Here is a 21593-nt window from a genome sequence, read left to right on the forward strand (position 1 = left end):
TGAAGTAGCGGCATGAATTAAAGTATGTTTAACATACAAACTAAAAGTTGTTTCTGGTTTCAAGTGATTCAAATTTCTTCTCTTTTACGAGGTCCTTCTGATAAACTGATATGAAACCTATTCATACAGACATGCATTACATATTCTTTTTATTTCTAATTAACATATGCACAACAGTTACTGGTTATACTGTTTGAGTAGGATTGCAAATCAAAAATACACTGTACGAAGATTTTTGCCATTGCTTTTTTATATCGCGTTATATTATCATTTCTTTTAATATATAATTAAGCAGCAATTTCAAACAATTTTAATTTTGAAAAAAAAATATTCCTCTATATCGAAGACATTTTAAGAATTTGAAGTAGATATGAGGTCACGGACAAATTGTGTGTTATGTATATATGATATGTGGTGATAACGTGCAATGTTCAAAATCAAAACTAAACGAAATACACAAACAACAACAAACCACATTGCCGAAAGTAAAGATATTTATATATTGTGGGCCTAAAATCAGATAAAATTTAAACCATAAAATGACTATTGTCATGATATTCCTTGTACCAATTTATCACAGGATCTATTGTTTTGTTGAACAGTAATCGGTTACTAAAGAGAGACTATCGTCTTTGAGATTTATATGAAAAGATAATGTCGCCGGATATCTCGGAGCAACAAAATGTGAAACCTGTACTGACTGAAACAGCCAAACAAATCTAAGTAAATAAGATGTCAAGTGGTATTATGATTGAGCAGTTTTAAAATGCAAGGTGAAAGGCACAAGAGATTTAGAATTATATAGATAGGGTATTTTGTTAACCCGTGCATGCGTCATCTTTATGTTTTGGACGTCACTGTTCTCCGTGATGACGAAACATGCTGTTTTTAAAATCGGATAATAAGAATACCTTTTTTACCATGAAATTTTACATATCAATGAAAAAAAAATGTTGGTGCAGAAATTTATGCGTTAATAAATTTAAGCGACTTATAATCATACAATTTCTGCCTATTTTTATTGACCCTCGTGAGTATGTTTTATAATGTATTTTGTCATAAGGAATATAAATTGATATATCATTGTAGTGACACGATTTGGAAGAAGAAGTTCGAGGAAGTTTGTTTGGTGATTCAATTCACAATGTTTTCAAAGGTAAGAAAACTGAACATTCTAAATCCTTCATTTTTAACTTTGTGTTAGGTGACCCTGAATTTATTTTTTAAAAATAATTAATACGTTATAATACAACGTTTGTTAACTTTATAATGGTTTTCTGAATTATGTTGTAAAATTTTATCTCTGCGTAAGAAAAATATATAAAAGAAAGTCGATTATGTAAAGATTTGTCAGAATAAACATGTACAGGTATCATTTCTGAAGAAGCATACGTTTTATTCGAAAATTTCTAATTAAAGACATAATGCAATAATATTTTGTGTTAAAATGTATCTAAGTATTATGTTGACTTCAAACTAGCTCAAACGAAATACTATTCATAAGATATAAGGTATTTTTTCCTATTGTTTTTTATGCTAAAGTAGATATGCATGTCACAAACTATAAACGACACGAGCATCTAATTTTTAGCAATTATTTCTGCTGGTAACTGGGCATAATTTATTGTAAGGAACATCCATAATATCATTATAATTAAAAGAGGTTACAAAATGAAGGAACTCGTTTTTATTGTTGCCCACCATTTGATGAACATCATTACATTATTTAACATGTGATTGTCATGAACAAACTGCGCGGATCGTGCATTAAAGATTTTAAGATTGAAAGTTTTTCACTTTTGAAAAAATTAAGTAATTTTAAAGAAAAAAAATACCATAGCTTAAAAATACAACGGTGAAATTTACGTTCAGGTACTTGTAATCTATTTTAAAAACAAAGACAACTGATGCATACGATACATTCTTTTTTTTTTCGTTCTGTTGTTATTTTAGCGAATGTAGAGTATATAATGCTTTTTTTTTTTAAATATTTTTCTAAAATACATGTATGCAAAATTGAATTGACAGGAATACATTACCTGACATAAGCATCTTTTATAAAATAATGATTTCACTACAAAAGTTAATTCAAGTATTTTTCTCAACAGATGGCAGGCTATGTTTTCTTCATACTGATGAATGTTGTAATGCAAATGAAATTGAGTGCCGGATGTGGTAAGGGCAATTTACAATGGCATTTTTGGGAAAACTCACGTTTTTGCGTAATCTAATAAAAGATAAATAGCAAAACCATAAGCTGAAACAACATGAATATATTAAATTACGCCATTTAAAAAAAAAACAAGAAAGTTTTGACATATAAAAGAATGTTTTAAGATACTGCCGTTCTCTTTTTTCTCTAACCATATTGTAAGGTGGTTTCTTTTTTAATTTTCTATCTAACTTCACTAATTTTTTTTATCAATATAAATAGAGAAACTAACATTCTTCATTGAATATTGAAATTTTATATTATCATCCGGTCTCTCTAAATAATAGTGGAAATAGCGTTGTATACACACGATGGGGAAAGAAAAGCTGCAACTCTAGACATGAACTTGTCCATTCAGGTAATTCCTAACTTCTGTAAATTCCTAAAAAACGCGAGGAATTTATATTCGCGTAAAATCGCGTGAAGCAACACTCGCGGATATAAAAATCTCGTCATTGTTTTCTAAGAGCTGAGAACTATAAGAAATATGGATAAATATTCTGCATTCGCGATTTTATACTTTTGCGATTTGATGGAAAACAGCGGTATTACGGAATTAAGTACTCGCATAACATAAGGAATTAGCAGTATTTTGCTATTTTCCTATTTTTTGTATTTCATCAAGAAACGTTTCGTTTGTCATTTCAAATTATAAATTTTATAGAGACTTGGTTTTGATATTGATTACTTATTTCAGACTTTGTTTTATAAACAAAACATACTTGCCTTAAGCACAAGACCATCAATAGTTTAATATGTCATTTTTTTCATTGGGTCAATAAATATTTCGGTTTAAGCAAGATAAATTGAGTTTGATTCAGATTTGGTTTGTTCTTAAACTTGTTTTTGGTTTGCTTTAAACAGTAAATTATATAAGTATTGTTCATATTTTATCAACATATTGAGAATTTAATTATGCATGTCATGGCGATTGAATCAATAAAAGTAATATAAACATTGTTTACCTAAATGTAAATTATACGACTGGAATAAAACAAAATAATAAAAAAAGAATACATACTATATTCTGTATATCAGATAAGTATCATATCAATTATTACCTCTCTACTCTATGTAATCTCGTAAAAGTAATGAATTTGATTTTTAAAATATAAACTGTTTTAGGTTATGTCGGAGGATCGGATTACAAAAATCCGGGAGCTGCAGTAGAACCCCTTTGCCTACCCAAAAATCCGCAATGGGGTAAATTTAAGGATGGAAAAGATGGTCAGAAAGCTAAATTATTGGGAGCAGAGTACCAGATGCACACTGTATCCAACTACTGGCGACATTATCATGACCATGATGTCCCGTGTGCCGTGTGTTTGGTACGTCAGAGATCTGTTGTGCAGATGTTTCCAGGTGAGAACATCATATCTTCCCAGTATTTTTTTACATTAACTCTGAGTTGACATAACACAATAGCCTGAGATGGGTCAATTTTGAACAGATATTTTAATTGCAATCGTTTGTTTCTGGTGCGGTTAAATGTATTTGAATCTAAGCAGCGTTGTATCTTGGCAAATCAATACAGTTGATACATGTAGTTTTCCTGCTGTTCCAGCCCCCCCCCCCCCCCACACACACTCTTACCGTTATTATCATATTGTATTTAAAGGCGACTTAAACACTTGTTTAATTCAGGAAGAAGAACTTGTTACAATGGATGGAAGCTGGAGTATAGTGGTTACCTTATGGCTGGTAGACCGATTCATAAAGCTGCGTCAACATATACGTGTGTTGACAGGAAGCCGGACATCGCTGATGGAGGAATAGCCAATCAGAATGGATACCTTTTCTATCAGGTTGAGGCTATCTGTGGTTCTTTGAAGTGTCCGCCTTATGTTCAGGGCAGAGAACTTGTCTGTGCCGTGTGTTCTAAGTAAACCGAACAATGATGTTTTATTTGGCAGTTATAATTAAAACTGTTAATAAACAAATATCACCTTCTCTTTGTCTGTTATCAAAATTAAGATTTTTTTTAAAATTTAATCAATTTAAAAGACAATGGGCAATAATATAAAAACATTGGTTAAGGAACAAACTAACAATGTTTATCATAGCAATAAAAACAGTGTCGTATTTGATTTAATTACGAAATAAACAGCAAGTTAAAAAGTTCACAAGGATATAAATTTGGAAGGTCATGTGGTTAAATCCAGTGGAGCTCGAATGACTTCTCAGAAGATTTGATAACGTACCGACCAAGTCCATATCCCGGTGAAATTTTTAGCATTGCTGTTTATTCCTTATATTTACATATGAAAAAAGGCAACTTGTTTAGAATCGTTTGAGATTACCGAGATTTTATTATTTCAATAAACCAAGCGAAAAACGATGCTAGTATCAATGTGACGTCACGAAAAAGTTCATACAGAATTGAATGTTTTCGCAATACTATAGGTTTAAACAAGGAAACCTATTTGCAACTGAAAAATGTTCTACAATAAAAAAGACGTTTATAACATAAACAAAAAGTGACTGAAAGTAAAGACTGTGATTAATATGGCATAATCAGAAAGACATTTATTACTAAGATTAATAGTATTTGAAATTTTACATGTTATATTCAAAAGAACCTTAAACCTATAGGTATATACTAGACACATATTTAACTATCTGATTTAGCATACTTTATTCACCCCAAGATAATTGGATAATTTCAAAAAAAAAGATAAATTTTAACAAATAGCTTGCGAGCTTTCTCAATGCAATGCAAAGAAAGCACATACGTATTCAACCAGTTGAGTCTGTTTTAGAAAATGAGATAATAAGGAATTATAATGAATAGGAAAACATATAAACAGAAAGCATTATAAATTCGTTCGCTCAAAAGGGTTCTTTGGAGCTATATCAAACACGAATTCTGGGAGTATTGCATAATCAATACATGTCCCCTTATCAAAACCGAAAATGCCATTTTAAGCTAAATGGATTACGATTAATTTTATTGAACAATCTTCTGTAATGTAGTTCTTAATTGCTTGCCGTACATATTTTGCGAAAAGCATTTGCATTTGCTTTTCCTTATGTCCACGAAAGGCATAAAAATCACCCCAAAAAAGTTTCAGGTCCAAAAACCTTATTTTTCAGTGATCACAGATTCATATTAATTTCAAATTTCAATTAAATATAGTTTAGATAAATCAAAGCTGATGAATATATATGAAAGTCAGTTCTAAGAACAAACCCGGCTAGAGATTAATATATTGTTCAAATTAAATATCTTCATATTCTGTTGATAGAAAAAAATGATTAAGTAAAATAAGAAAAGAAAGTAGGATACAACATTTTTAAACACGAAATTCTCTACTCATAGATAGTGATGTGACAATCAGGTACAAAAACATGAAAACTGATAACTTACTAATTGCAGCAAAAGATGGATACAAAACCGAAGAAAACAAACTATACCGAATATACCTTTTCCCGATGCAACGAATCTCATTTTCTAATCAAATGCTTACTGGAATATAATAAATATCACTTTGCAATTTAATGTAGTAAAAAATATTTTTAAGAAATACTATCGAACAAAATTAAATAGCAGAGGTACGAGACAGTTTTACTTCGACCAGTAAGATTGTATTGCATAATTTTACGCATTGTTGACGTCTTAACAAAAAGTGTAATGTCTCGTAAAAACTTAACAAGAGCTCTAATAATAGAGTATTTTTGTGAGCTTTGTTCAGAAATGAACAAAAACTAACTCAATACCTTTATTGAATAATAGCAAAAAAACTGTATAATAATGCTTTTATTTCATGACCAGGTATTCCTGTGGTTGTACGATATAAAAATCAAATCATTACTCGATGGTCCATTGTAATCTATTCATATTGTTTTATTTTTACGTTTCGCACAAATATATTTTCTCTCAAAATTACATTAACTATTTTTGTAAAGGAATAAACGCTTAGAAGAAACAGAAATGAAACACACAGACATTAATAAATAGCATCAAACTTTTTAAAATTCTATAGTTTGATTATGTGTGACTCCTTACCAAATTTAGTGAATTTCAGCCTTTATTTCGGCAGATGCAAGTCTTCCATTTGCACAATATTTCTTTTTTGCCCGAAATAGGGCGGTGATAGCTCAATTTATTTACATCATAAAAATAGGCTAATAAACAATGTTATAACACTTCTAGATTTTTATAACTTGTATAATCTGTTTTGGGTTATAATGTTCTATATTTCGCCAGGTAAATGTACCTGCATGATGTTCGGATAATTAATGTTTGTTTAAACAGATGTAGAAAGCAGACATTTTCAAGTCTAACCATTTTTCATAGAACAGTAATTATACGTTTGAGGAAGCAAAGCAAACTTAATACTGGTAGTTGTAAACAACGCTCTTATACAAAACGCTCTGGTCATTGGACTAGCACGGTATAAAAAGGAAGTCCGCCAAGGAAAGGTAAAGCTTTCGAGAGCAGATAAGTCTTCTTAGTAATCTCTAAAAATATCCTACACAATAACAAAACAATAAAAAAATGTAATGAAAGATATTTATCATCTGAACATAACTTTGACGTCTAGTGTTTAAGCAATATTTCAGATAAACTTTAACAAAAGTCAAAAGTGGTTCCGTTGTAACCTCCCCCCCCCCCTCCACTGGAAAAAAAGAAGGCAATATTTTAAACAACCCTTAAGAAAATATCTGCTTCAAAGACAAGTGTCGATGGGATATGTATATTTGTCTCATAAAATCACATTGGTGTTTTTTTTAAATGAAAACGATTACGTTATTTTTTTAATCGAATATATCTTCTCAAAGCTGCTAGTATATTTTAAATCTATAAATTAGTTACGTTTAAGGATCATTGATTTTAAACTTTAAATGAATCATAATAAGCTCACAAAAATCAATATTTCAATGTAGAACAAATCAATATTTTAACTTTCTTGAAATACCAATGTATTTTGCATGATTTGTTAAGATTATCATGTAAAGCATTTTGTATCATCAGATATGCATATTTTCATCTTAAAATAACCGAATTTTAATAATAAACGTAAATTGAAAACATAGAAAACCAGAGGACGATTTTGTTTTATCACGCAATGTATTACAATATTCCTTTTTCTTTCAAAGTTCCAATTCAGTTAATAAGTCAATTGTTATTCAATATGTTGTTGCTTAACACTGTATATGCGTGCTTAATTCAGATGTACAATTACTTTATTAATTAAAAAAAAGATAAGTGGTCATTCTAATTCAAAAAGTGGAAAATGGAGGTATTAAACTGATCCAGCTTTTATTACTCACAGTACTTTGATTCATTATAGGCAGCGCTTCCATGTAGCTTTTGGGTTGCGTAAAAGTTTTGGTTACACGACATAAAGTGTTTAGCGTATGCTTAACTGCATTAAAATTATGTTTACTGCTTGTCATACTGATAATATTTAAAGTTTAATTCACTAAGTTTATTTAGCGGGATTTTCGAATTGAAGGAAAAATTAGCCTTAAGAAATGTAGCTTGTCTATACACCATGTGATATTGCACTGCATTGCGAATTTCTTCAGTTTTATTCCTGCCTAGAGAAATGTGACCTGTGTTTATTTCGGATATACAAAAATGAAATTATAAACTGTCTCTGACATTCCATCAATATTTCCATGTAATCTGATATCGATTTTTTTTATTGAGATCATATTTATTTAAATTGTTGTTTGGATAACTGTTGTAAATTTCTAACAGATGATCTAAAGTGACATTTTTTATCGTTGCGTAAATAACCGTTTGTTTATATATCAACATTGGCTATGTCAATTGAATCATTATCCATAGTTGATATCTTTTGTAGCACAACGATGCTATGAAAAAGTATTAAAATCCAAATCAATAAAAAGTAATATAATTATCAGATTCATATTTCTATGAAATTAATTATCTAATCAACAAATCACGTGTAACACTACACAGCAGTTTGCATAAAACAGCAAACATATCATGTTAAGGAAAAACGTCTCAGTTTTATTAAAACTACTGCTAGAATCCTATAATTCTCTTCATTATAAAGTTGTTCGTCTTGTTTTAAAAACACTTTCCAACTTTTATGCAGTTTATCAGAACAAATCATAGCACGGGATTCTAGCAGCAGATTTAAAGTAAAAAATTGATCAAGGTTCTGATACGTGTTAAATAGCATAATTTCATACATTTATTTGAATATTTGATAAATAACCATCTATTCCAGAATTCTCTTGTTCAATTCTCAGATAATCAATAAAGCTGCTTTGTCCGATTTTTTTTGTTATTACAGTATCAAAATTGTTCCCATACAAACCATTTATCTTAGAAAGTTATGGACTTTCTCCTATTTACACCAGCAGAATCAGTCTCCTTTCAAAGTTAGAAATATTCAAAGTAAATAAACATAATTCTTTTTTTGGGCAAACGAAAAAAACAAAACCAAAGTCCATCACGGAAATTCATAAAAAACGAAACCGTTTGGTTTCGTCCCACGAATGATTGGGGTTATTCAATCAGCATGCTATAAATCAATTGTAAAGAAAACAAACTTCAGAAATATAAGCGAACAAAACGTACACATGTTTATTTGTAATTTGTCTGATTATTTTGACCTTTATTTAATGCGATGTCGTAATACAACCAACTCCGTCTCGTCGTCAGGGGTGAAATTTAACATGAGGCGAAATAACGCGGTACCCTTTAATGTCGTTTGTTTGTTAGCAAATTTTGTACATATTTTTCTTCATTGAAATTTGGCTTAATTGACTAGAAAATACTACTGCAATGTCTATTATTATACATATACTAAGCAATAACCAACGTTTAAAAGAGTGCATAAAATTTGATATAAAATCGGACCAAGCAGCTTTAACGTACTTTGTTAGTTTTCTTTTATTTTGAATTTGTTTACATTGTTTTCCAATTAATTTTACACGACACTCCACTTCTGTCACCATGACGTCATCAATTTGTAATTCTACGTTATACATATACATTATAATTTATGGGAAAAAATATCTTGTATTTTTCATTTGTTTTTGGGCTTTGTTGAGTGGTTTAAATTTTTGAAAAGGTACAAAATCATAGGTATTAAAGATTTCTCAGGTAGCGGAATTACATATAATTGAATTTCTACTTCCTTCCTTAACATCTCTGCGCATTACCACATGCTGTCCCCTGTTTTAAGAATTCAAATAACACGTTTAGTAATTTGAATTATTATTTTTTCTTCATTATCTATTTTTGACTTATCTATTTGGACAAACTGTTAATGTTTGCTATCTATGCATCTACAATAAATAAAGCTGTCGTCGTGCAGTGGTATAAAAGTTTCCCTAACCAACACTGACCATTACACACTTGCTTGGTGGGCAAAACCATTCAGAGATTGATGGTAACGTAGACAGTTTATAACATGTTGTTTTAAAACATAGTTTTATAGATTGAAAAAAGATCATAGAGTATATTCTATCGACTATTCTTTCTTCACGTTTAAACTGACTGCTTCTAATATCAAAAAGCACTAATAAAAATGTTTTAACAAAAATGTTTCACTATAAACAGAAATATTGGCAGTTTTTTTTTAAAGGCAAAAGTTTTAATGATTTTTTTCAATTCTCATTGCAATACAACATCTATGATGAAGTTCCTTAACATTACATCAATTATGATGGCCCTCTGTTTTGACATGAACTATTGAATGTTAGCATTTAATTACTAAACGGCAGAGTTGCACCCCGATATAATCATTAAAAAAATCGTAGTAAAAATTTGTAGCAACATTTTTAATTGTTTTTGGTGGTTTGCTTCTAATTACTTGATGATGATTTAGCTGAATGTGTAAAGATGTACATGAATGTGTCGTTAATTCTAAAATTGAATTATCCAGCATATAACTATTTTGTTTAAGACAATATCTCCCCTGTATTCTATTTTCATTGTAAATGTATTTCGTTTGTATAGAAAAAGTACCCAATTATTGTTATTTTTTTCAAAGTATAGAACTTAAATTAATTTAATAATTATTAATTCTGCAAAATTTGAAAAAAAGAAGATACAGATTTTTTTAAAAAGTTGTGCAGATTTGTTAGTTCAAGGAATAAAATATAATAAGTGTCCGCTACACACTGAAAAAAAGTTCGAAGGAATACAAAATATCATCAAATTGTTTTAAAAAGGGGAAAATTTCGTTAAAAAAGTCAAGATGTACCATGTATAATGTCTGTATTAACGTGTATTTTGTCAACAGATGACAGGTATTGCTTTCTTATTGATGTTGTTTGCCGTAGCACAGGACCACCAAATACATGGTAATCCTCTAATTTCAATATTTTATAAAGTTGCCATAACTTTTACCCAAATGCATGGTTGATTTTCGATACAAACGAAAAAAATTATTTGTTTTCTTTTCTATTTCTTTTTTTTTTTTTTTTTGGTGGCCAAATTATATGAGATATACATTTAAAGCAATAAAAGCAATTTTAATTTTTAATGTAATGTCGTTTAATTATGAGTTATCTTATGATTGTTATCATTTGATACTTTTGAACATGATATATAGTCAATGGAAGCAGACAAAGCAGTGTAGTATACACACGATGGGGAAGAAAATCATGCAGTCGTGATGCCAAACTGGTTCATTCTGGTAAAATTTCAATCCTTCACTAAATTTACGTTTGTCATTTGATGAGAATCCTTTTTGCATTATTTAACAAGCTTTCTGGATTGTTTCCATTTTTCCTATCATAAATACAACAGCATGTGGGAGAATGTTACCTTTAAGTGTTTAATTTTGCTGCATAGTGTCCTTAGATGTTGAAACTAAAGAAACATGGTTTCAATGTTGCCAAGTTAGTTTTTTTTTATATTTCCAGGCAGAGATAACAAAAAACCTAAACCATAATGTTTTTTCCAGGTTATGTTGGAGGATCCCACTTCAACAACAGAGGAGCAGCAGTAGAACCTCTTTGTTTGCCTCGAAATCCGCAATGGTTAAGGTACAGGGATGGGATAGAAAATGAGAGAGCTTACGTACATGGTGCAGAGTACGAAACTCGAACTTCTTCTGGTGGCCTGAGGGGTGTTCATGATCAAGATGTCCCATGTGCAGTGTGTTTAAAACGAAAGAGATTTGTTGTTAACATGTTTCCAGGTAGGGAAGAAATGTTTAGATATTTCTCTGCTTTATTATGATCTCGTAAGTAATAAAAACCATCGAAACCTTTCTGCACCATTGCAAATATTTTTTATCGTTAAATTTCACATTATATTAAATGCTTATGCTAGGTCAAACTGAATTTCGCTTTTTTGTAGCGCGAAAAAACTGCTACAGGGGATGGACCTTAGAGTATCGTGGCTACCTAATGGCGGGTAAATGGAGTCATCAAGCTGCTACTTCATACACTTGTGTTGACGCACGTCCAGAAGCTGTACATGGAGGTCATGAAAATAGAAATGGCTATCTGTTCTACCACGTAGAGGGTCTCTGTGGTTCCCTCAAGTGCCCACCATATGTTAATGGTAGAGAACTTGCTTGTGTCGTTTGTTCTAAGTAATGAACGTAATATGCCATGCTATTATATCATCTATAAATATATGAATGAATGACACATCTCATACAGCTTTATTATGAATATGATTTTAATTTGTTATTCATATTTTGCATTTAAAGATAGTTTCTAAAATTACACAGCCATGAATTTACATGTATATAGTTTTGATTTATATAACTTTTAAAATCCTTCTACTTGCGGGTAACCCGATAACTGAGCTTATCTTATAGCTCGTTGTGGTCTTGTAGATTAAAGAGAATCATAATAAATAAGTCTCTCAATAAGGGTTTGTTTACGTCCGGTGTTATATAGTGCCTTTTCCCCCTAGCCATCTTTCCCCCCGGAAAAATGGCTATATAGCAGTTTTTCCCCCCGGAAAAATGGCTATATAGCAGTTTTTCCCCCACGGAAAGCTGACTATATAGTGGGTTTTCCCCCTTTTTATAGCCAGATTACCCCCACGGAAAACCTACTATATAGTAGATTTTCCCCCTTTTTTACATTCCGGTCATGTTTATGGCGGACCATTCGTGGCAATAATTTGCAATAACTGGTATGATATTTAATTCCTCATGATAAAGGATAATTATGGCATTTATTAATACATAGAATAAAATGCATGGGTTTTTCACCCCTGATATGAACAAAGGCACACGTCTTCATAACATTCCTGTGTCATCACTATTTATTTCACCTTTTGTTACACCTTTTTGGAACACCTTTTACACGGAATTCGGAATACCTCTAATCTTTTTCATCTAATCGATGATTATCTACAGTTTTGACTTTGACATTATGACATTGACATTTTTCACAAAACACGTCAGAATTCATTTGAGTGAAAATATGCCGGTTTGGAACTCCAATTTTCCAATGTATTATCATCTATGTAAAAGCTCCTCCCAGGAAACTAACTGACCAATCTTGACTTAATTTTGTAGAGGAAGGGAATAAAAATAAATTAATACCGTTAGAATTGACGATCTTAAATATAATCGTATATTTCAACATCTAAATATCAAACGAGAAAAAGGGTGCAATAATATGATGAGAAACTGAAATGTTTTACTTCGATTGATGGGGTTCTAAATCATGGGTAGCGGTATTATAATTGATTATGTATTAAAGGCATGCGTAAAGTTAGTATTTACAATTTTGTTTTGAAGTCACACATATTCATATTCATGTCTTTAAGCACATTTTTTTACGAAACGCGAGGTTTTATGATGTAAACATTTTTTTTTTAAATGTAACTTTACAACCAGAACAAAGTCGGTATCTTTGCTGGTTACTTTGGAAAATGTAAAATGGGGCCTAAACTAACCTATGTTTATATTATCAGTCATTGCGGGCTAATTTTTCCGCTTTTTATTTGCAACGCGATTATTAATTATACAATTTTGAAAACGATGACATATAAAAAAAAAAAGATATACGATTCACTTACCTAAAATCTTATCATACTATTTATTTCATATTTTTGCAATAAAGATTTACTTGTATTATTTCTTCGAACATTAAGAAAGGGTAATTAAAAATTAAAACTAACACATTTTTTGTGATGAGCTGATTTTTTTTTTAAATATAAGCTTGTTCTTCTACTTTTATGAATAAAAATGTATTTATTTAGTTATTTATCATATCATTAGTCATCTTGTGAATTGATTAAATGTTTTGAAGAATATTGAATTTACCCGCATACCTTTTTTAATATTTTTGTTCGTAAATTTAAAAATTCATTATAATAGGATTTTGAACATCATGCTCTGAAACATCGGAAACAAAATTTCTCTAGAACAGAGGTTTAGCCTGGATAAAATTTGCACAAACAGACGGAGTGATAGATTTATTAAAAAATTCTCAAAACATTTTTCACTTACAAATTCAGAATTATGCATATAAGTGTATATCTTGTAAAACCAAGTACTTTTTTCAATTAATTACCTAAATTAATTAAGATCTACGTATAATTATATTACACACATGACATTGTTCAATTTTCGGCATTGTCTATAAAAATAATAAATCGGCATAACGAAACTTAACCTGTACAGATGAATGGAGATATACAACGTGGGAGTAATGAAACATTGATTTTAATCCTTACTGGGTTTCCATAAATATTTTTTATAAAATCTGAACCAATAACATGAGGGAGAAACCCTGCTATGGGGGAAAAGCTGCTATATGGTAGCTTTTCCCCCCAGGAGGAAAGGCTACTATATAGTAGGTTTTCCAGGGGGAGAAGCTACTAGGGGGGAAAACTGCTATACAACACCGGCTTATTTTTCCTAGATTCTTACCTGAAACCGCATTTTTGAGCGTTGAGAAATAAAAATGGTTAATTTGTGCAAGATTCAAAATAAGCTGGCTCCCGCAGTTCCTTATTTGATTAACTCCATATCTATAAGTCAAATATTGTCTGATAATATACCTTAAGCTTAGGATACATGGTTTACAGCAAAGATCGATAGGAACATATTTCTACCATGCAATGATTATTATAAATGTACGAACTAGTATTTGTGGTGTTTTTCGCGAATAATCATATATTGTTAACATCATTTTTAAGGCAAACTCGGCATTTTGAATGCATTTTAAATTGTTTACATTTGATTGTAAATTTGGTGCATGCATAAATCACTGATTAACTGTACAGTGAAGAGGACCATTGATCAAAATACGGGGAGGATGATGTCCTTAAAAAGGTTTATTCGAATAAAAATTATTAATGAAATGGCAATGATAAAGTGCGTGCTGAGATATATTATGGGCAGATACTAATTTTAGTTCTTATCGCATGCATGTACGGTTGTAACCTACGCCAAGCCATCTTGCAACACATGGTGCAAGTTTCACAGCTGGTCGTCTCGGCAAGGTAATGCTCGATATCATTTTTAGTGGATATGTATAGATTTCACTTGTCCGTGCAACATCGTTATCAAAGTACTGACATATTAAAAAAACGTGGCATGTTAGATAAAATCTTAAAAACACATTACAATTAATCAGTGTAAAATGAGCATTGAATGAATTTTCAAAAGGTCACATTGATGGCTTTCTTCATTGATTATCGTAAGGATATAACGTTTCAAAATCTGAGAATCATTGAGTTTAATTTCTTAGTTAAGTCAAACGAGGAGGGAGAACAAGTAGTTATAATAAACATAATATTGATGAATTGGCAAATGCATATGTGTTCAGACATTGATATATTTATAACTTTAGGAAACAAAGTACAAAAATCTTACACATATATACTGTATACATGTAATTTAGAGTAATTACCTTACTGCCTATGGTCAGCTATTTTAAAAGTGCATATCGAATTGTTTTTAAGGATTACAGCAATTTAAAAAGATATAAGGATTAATTTATATTAATTCAACGTTTAGAACTATGGAATGTTAATAATAAAAAAAAGCTGGTGTTTTAGCCGTTTAAATAACAATTTACAAAACTCGTAAATATAAACATATTTACGTATCAGATAGTTGACAGATTAATTTAAGAGTCTATAATGAAAGTTTGATATGGAACACTCTAATGATTAAATTCTAAAAGAGCAGATGTACTGATTGTAAAAAAGTCAAAATCCGGAAACATTTGGATATGTTTCACAATGTCATTTCAATGTTAATTCATCATACCTAAGTTATGATTAAACAATTAAATGTTTACTTGATACGTGTATCTCTGCAATTAAAATGATCAAATAGCACATTATCATTTTCTTGTAAAAACACGTCTGATTTTAAAAAAAATAGTGGTAAGAAAAACGGTGTTTTATTCATAACTATGTATGTTATCTAAATGATTATAGAAAATCTAAGTTAAAGGTAGATTGAAAAAATGATTGAATAAATTGAATAAAGGAGTGTCCGTATCTTAGATGGCTGCGTCAGGCTATGGTGCATGAACTAATGTTTAAAATAATTGTGAAATTTCAGTTATATGATTAACTCTTGTTTTTCTTTTCTTCGACAAAATAGGTATCTATTTTTTTTAAGTCGACCTAAAAATGTCGGTAAATTTTTAAAATCGTCGCTAATTGTCTAAAACCAGTGTAGTTTTTTCTTTTAATGTTGACAAAGAATTGCATGAACTATTTTTTAATACAGTGCTCACTGCGACATTTTGGGAACATCTGGTTTGCAAATTTGAAATATTTATGATCTCTTGATTTTACAATGATGGTTTTGAGTACTCCAATGGGAAAAAAACAAACAATTTACAAGATTTGGTAACCAGGAGAGCCATATAGAATTGTTTGAACAAAATGTTGCAGGTAAAAACCAATAAATTAAATGATAATAAAAAAGTCAAATATCTATTTAAATTCGGTCAGCAATTCTTTTTTATCTATTATGACTGCGAAAAAGGTGAGAGAACTGTTGTTCGTATACAGATGGCAGGGCAATATTTTGGTAAAGTTTAGATGATATGTTTTTTGTGTTTCATCGTAGATCCATAAAGATCAATAGCATTTTTTGATTCTCGATCCATTTAATCTTAATCAATTAAGTTAGTCTCTGAATGGCTTGTCTAAGCAAAACGTCTTAACTTTTAAGGTAAAATATAAATATTATTTGTGAAGATTGAGAATTTTTGTTGTACTGAGGTATTAGACATTATGCAATTCTTAAATGTTTTCATTTAATACAAATCAATGATAACTTTTAAAATACAAAATAAAAATTATGTTTGCATTATTTTAATAAAAAAAATGGCTAATGATCATTGTTTTCGAGATACAATTTCTGCGTTTCTTTTTTTAAATACCCGATCCAAATTAATTAAAAATGAATTAAGTGAGTCCACAAGTTAGGCTTGTGTAAAGGCCCTGTCACACCAAGCTGCGTTCCCACGGCGTGTTCACGGCGTTGTAAAATTCATGGAATCGCCGTAGGATCGCAAGGAAAATTAAGAAAAAGTGTACAGTTTTATTTGAACATTTTACAAGTGGAGTCGTCATGGCGTCCTGACGGCGACCGAGGCGTTCTTATGGAGCTCCCACGGCGTGTAACTGCGTTTCCACGGAGTTCTTCTTGGCGATTAACTGCGCTCTCGCTGAGTCTCTGCCGCGCGCTCATGGCGTGCTAGGAGATTATACCGCGCGTCCACGGCGTGCTCTGCGCGCTGACTGCGTGCACAAGACGTTCTTTACTTCTTGGTAGGTTAATATTAATTTGTACAATTGTATGGGAAACAAACAAGAATTTACAACTAGTAAACAAATGATTAAAAAATTGTTTTGATTTTAATTATGAAAAGGTACATTGTAATTGAAACATAGTTACTTCTAAACAATTTGTGAAGGACTAGGATTAAACTCTTAGTAGTCAGGTCTACAAAAAAGATCCGTTATTAGTTGTAAGAAAACATAGAAAAAATTTGAAAACATCAGAACCAAAGGGCATGAATTCCATCTACGTCCATTGATAGGTCTTGGAATATTAGCAAATGCTACTTTTTACATAGTCATCTACATCCAGTTTGATAATTATTACATCGCTTGCTATTGTACAACAGCCATTTTTCGAGTTTTTGTGGTCTTGATGACAACGCACTAGAAACGCCGTTGGAGCGCGGTATAAACGCAGAAGAAACGTTACGAGAGCGCGATGAACGCAGCAACAGCTCTTTTGGGTCGCTGTGTGAACGCAGCCAAATGGAAAACAACTTGTTCAAACGCTGTGGATGCGCAGTGAGAGCGCGATAGAGACGCAGTGAGATCCCAAAGGACTCCGTGAGGTCTCCGTGCAAGCGCAATTGACTTATCACTGCGTCTACACTGCAATTAGCTGCGTTCCTTGAGCGCGCCGACGGAGCTCTCGTGGCGCTGTTGGATATCTTATATATCAGAACGCCGAGCCACGGCGCGTACTTTGTGCATGTTCAAAGTGCGCGCCGTCGCATGGCGTTCTTCAATGTTTAAGGCGATCCCACCGCGACGGACGAAGATGCCGTTGCGTTCTTACGGCGCTGTAGGAGACTCTACTGCATTTACCTTGGCGTTTTACATTATTTAAGGACGCAGCGGGATCGCCGTGAGGACGCAGCTCCGGTGTGACAGGGGTTTAAACAAAACGTTTAACCATGCCCCTTTTAAATATAACAGAAATAGGTAATGCATAAATCCTCTTACTGCGCTTTTAAAGTATCTCAATCATAAATCACTTGTAGAAAACAAAGAAAATGTCACATTTTGTTAAAAGAGAACGAAATTATTTTGGTTGGTTGTTGAAATATCATTTTTGAAATAAAACAGCAGATTGTCCAGATAAAACTAAATTGAGAATGCAAACTTTTTATGCATTACTTTTTGTAAATATAACTCAGAAAATGGAGCTTTTATGGCTGTTAGTGTCTGTTACTGTTGCACAAGCGGGGACGAACACCGGAAGTTGTAAAGACATGCTACAGGGTTATCTGACAGGTCAACTGTCGTCAGCTCTAGGAGCATACCAAGTAGAAGCTTTGAGGCGGGAATTCAAAAGTTTTACAGACGTCATGGAAAAATCAATGAAAGAGTTTAAGGAAAATATGGAATCTAAAGTAAAAACACGTAGGTGTATATAGAACTATATTACTACGTGCTAAGATAACATAAGTCTCTGATAATGAATTACATGTGCATGAATTAGGAGGATAACTAATTCTGTAGGTTTTTTTTAAACAGATACCGGAAACAGTAGTGTAATCTATACGCGGTGGGGAAAGAAAACTTGTCCTACCAATGCCGAGATAGTCCATTCAGGTAAATTAAAAAAAATTACAAAGTCCTTCTGATTAGTAAGTTCCAAATTAAAATGTTCATAGAAATTAGAGAATCTATTTACAGAAAGTTGTGGACATAAAATGGGTGTACAAGTTTTTTGTAAGATTCTAGTTGCTAAAAAAGAATTGAATGTTTGATGTTGCGTCAAAAATGTATTATACGTTTACGTGTTCGTCTAGTATTGGGTCAACGTAAGCTTGTAATTGCTGCATGTATGTTTATAGCTTAAGTATGGCATTTGCACCTTTATTTGATCAGAAGTAACATAATAGAAGAAACTCCTACGCGCTATGGTTTTACCATTTAAAGGGCCGTTAGTGCAGAGTTTCTTTTTTATATCGTGTGGCAAAGAATATGAATGATGGTTAGAAATTATTTTTCTTAATCTTATTTGAAGCCCAGTTATATTTATTTGAATATTTTTTTATTAATTCAAAATACTCAAAGCTAAAGATGTCATAAGCTCTGACCATATATTATAAACGTGGAAAATAAATACAAAAGGATTTTTGAAAGTTTTCATATATTTCTTTAACAATTAACAGAGAATTTATCTCTTAACGTCAGTTTGTTTAAGATTTAAAAATCCAAAATAGAATTATCAAAGGACACGCGCGTAAGAACACAAAAAAATCTATTATCACCGAAATATTTTTAAAAAGACAAAAAAATCGACCCACTTAGAATGACATTATGTATTTTAAGTATATCATGTTTTATTCCAACTATATTTACGTATATTTTGAAAAAAAAACATTCCAGAATTTCTAGCATTAAAGTAGGTTATTGACCTAGTTATTTGAAAGTGAATAAAAGAAGTATAGGGGCTTTAAATTGTAGTTTGTCAATCTTATTAAGGAACGTTTGTGCCCCTGATTGTACGTAAACCTTAACTTTTCACAAACTTATTCTTTTATTATTTTGTCTTTTATATTTGATAAAGGGTTTACCGGAGGTTCATTTTATGATCACAAAGGAGCAGCAGTAGAACCTCTATGTTTACCGAGGAATCCGGAATGGGGGATGTACATTGATGGGTATGATGGAAGCAAAGCGTACGTTTATGGTGCAGAATATGAGACTTATACGTTTAAGGACTACATAAAATCTCTTCATAATCACGATGTCCCATGTGCCGTTTGTCTTGTTCGCCAAAGGTCCGTTGTTCAGATGTTTCCAGGCAAGTATAAATTTAAGCAAATAGGTTGATAAATATTTGTTACTAATATCAGAACTGTTTATTGAGTTACTGTTGTCTCCAAAAATGCGTTATTAAACTGGAAATATCAAACCTGAATTTGGTTAAATTATGGAAAGACCTCGCAAAAATTAAGTTATAAAATCATTATGATATATCGGTTTTCGACCGATATCATCTCAAAATCGTCTATGAAACGCAACCATCTCACATGTGTGTAGGTACCACTGAGGGTTTTCTTTTCAATTTAAATGTTGGCGTAATAGAAAGCTATTCTGGCGGCAAAAACTTATTCATTAGAACTATTTTGTCATCACTCCAAATAAAACATACCGCAAAGTACCTAGTTTTTTTCATATATCTAACATTGAGCCTTTGAAGATCTTATAAGGTGTCCAGCTTGTGTATATCAGTATTTCTATTGTGTCGGAAACTTACAGACTGTCTTTAAAAAAATGAGTGTCTACGCACTTGCAAAGACGCCAATAATCTTTCTAGATTTCATTCTTTCTACGTAATTTGAGCAAGGTTATTGTTGACAACAGTGATTTAGATTCAGTCTTTAAAAAGTTAAATGAAGGGGACATGTTTTTAAAAGTTAACCTCGATATTTTATCAAATAGCATAAACCCTAAGTTATAAAAGGGAATAAACTTCTTTTTTAGTAATAAAAACAAAAATTAAATTTCAGATCAGCATGATAGGAGAATGACAGATATGTGCGTGAAAATTTTTAGAGATAGTATTAGTATGTTTGATTGAGACATTTTTAAGCATTGTATGCAACTGTACGTCTTTGCAATTAAACAAAAGCTTAATTGGTGTTTTAGCGCGGAAAACGTGTTACAAAGGATGGACGCTGGAATACCATGGTTACCTTATGGCGGGGTATTATGGCCATTCTGCTGGAACAACCTACACCTGTGTTGACAGTCGTCCTGACACTCTCCACGGTGGATCTAAAAATAAAGATGGTAGACTGTTTTACCTGGTAGAAGCTACATGTGGCTCCATGAAATGTCCTCCATATGTAAAAGGAAGAGAACTTGTGTGTGCTGTCTGTTCTAAGGAATAAAACGATACCATTCCTTGAATATTCTTATAACAATTAACACGGAACAGAACTGGTGTGCACTTTCTCAAAGAATAAAACTCATATGGTAATTTTAATGTCTTTTTTTATCTTTTTTCTTCACCCTTTTTTTCATACATATATTTTTTTATATATTATACTTAAAATCTATGGTTGTGTGAGCCAGCTGAAAAAAAAATAAATTTCATTCGTACGAATAACTATTTGAAGAAATAATTTATTTGTTTGAACGATTGAGGATTTGTTCGTACGAATCAGCAATTTCTTTGGACGTACGAGGGTCAATAAAAAAATAGAAGACAATGTGTATGCACCGACATTTATTATAATGCTTTGTCAATTTTCAGTCTATTTGATGGAAAGGTATTTTAATTCCCGAATTTAAAAACAAAATGTTTTGTCACCATTGAACACCGTCACATTCAAAACATGACGTCGAAATTTCGCACTCACAGTGTATAGAAACACCCCTTCCTTATAGCACGCCTATTTTCCTTTCATCTTACAATTGAAAACGGCACTACACTGGTTAGCATCTCATTTGCTCACAATTGTTCGAGAATCATAAGTAAGTTCTTTCAAAATTTCATTATTTTTGCGTGAACAAAATAACAATTACAAACTGTGAACCATCTAAAAAAAATCCATACAAACGAAATACAAATTCAAAGCAGAGCAATACGGACCTCCAAATAGATAGAGGTAGGATCAGGTGCCTAGAAGGAGTGAGCATCCTCTGCTGACCGATCACACTCGCCGTGTGCTCTTTGTCGTA

General features: G+C 31.5%; 3 protein-coding genes across 5 annotated transcripts in view; all 3 read left to right on the plus strand.

The window, feature by feature from the left end:
- LOC117690223 (uncharacterized) overlaps positions 1-4162 on the plus strand; it is an 80733-nt gene extending 76571 nt beyond the window's left edge. Inside the window, exons 2-6 of the mRNA XM_034473738.2 lie at positions 1090-1156; positions 2109-2175; positions 2493-2570; positions 3338-3574; positions 3857-4162. Coding sequence (XP_034329629.2) covers positions 1145-1156; positions 2109-2175; positions 2493-2570; positions 3338-3574; positions 3857-4098 — 636 coding nt within the window. The 5' untranslated portion in view covers positions 1090-1144 and the 3' untranslated portion in view covers positions 4099-4162. The remainder of the gene's footprint in view (positions 1-1089; positions 1157-2108; positions 2176-2492; positions 2571-3337; positions 3575-3856) is intronic.
- LOC136270494 (uncharacterized) overlaps positions 1-11810 on the plus strand; it is a 63028-nt gene extending 51218 nt beyond the window's left edge. The window contains exons 1-5 of one of the 2 annotated variants that reach the window (XM_066068033.1): positions 9510-9588; positions 10444-10504; positions 10756-10839; positions 11110-11346; positions 11508-11810. In XM_066068033.1, coding sequence (XP_065924105.1) covers positions 9586-9588; positions 10444-10504; positions 10756-10839; positions 11110-11346; positions 11508-11749 — 627 coding nt within the window. In that variant the 5' untranslated portion in view covers positions 9510-9585 and the 3' untranslated portion in view covers positions 11750-11810. Of the gene's footprint in view, positions 1-9509; positions 9589-10443; positions 10505-10755; positions 10840-11109; positions 11347-11507 lie in introns of those variants that run through there. The other variant, XM_066068032.1, reaches the window with a different exon arrangement.
- Positions 11811-15926: 4116 nt separating this feature from the next.
- LOC117690219 (uncharacterized) lies at positions 15927-20890 on the plus strand. 2 transcript variants are annotated; one of them, XM_034473727.2, is made up of 5 exons: positions 15927-16173; positions 18089-18314; positions 18429-18506; positions 19471-19707; positions 20556-20890. In XM_034473727.2, the coding sequence occupies exons 1-5, from the start codon at positions 16054-16056 to the stop codon at positions 20798-20800; spliced, it is 906 nt and encodes a 301-aa protein (XP_034329618.2). In that variant the 5' UTR covers positions 15927-16053; the 3' UTR covers positions 20801-20890. The 2 variants fall into 2 exon arrangements, with proteins under 2 accessions (XP_034329618.2, XP_065926492.1); XM_066070420.1 differs by lacking the exon at positions 15927-16173 and having other exon boundaries at positions 17073-18314; positions 20556-20889.
- Positions 20891-21593: the final 703 nt, after the last annotated feature.

Source organism: Magallana gigas, chromosome 8 (assembly GCF_963853765.1).
Source record: "Magallana gigas chromosome 8, xbMagGiga1.1, whole genome shotgun sequence".
In the NCBI taxonomy this organism is placed as follows: domain Eukaryota; kingdom Metazoa; phylum Mollusca; class Bivalvia; order Ostreida; family Ostreidae; genus Magallana; species Magallana gigas.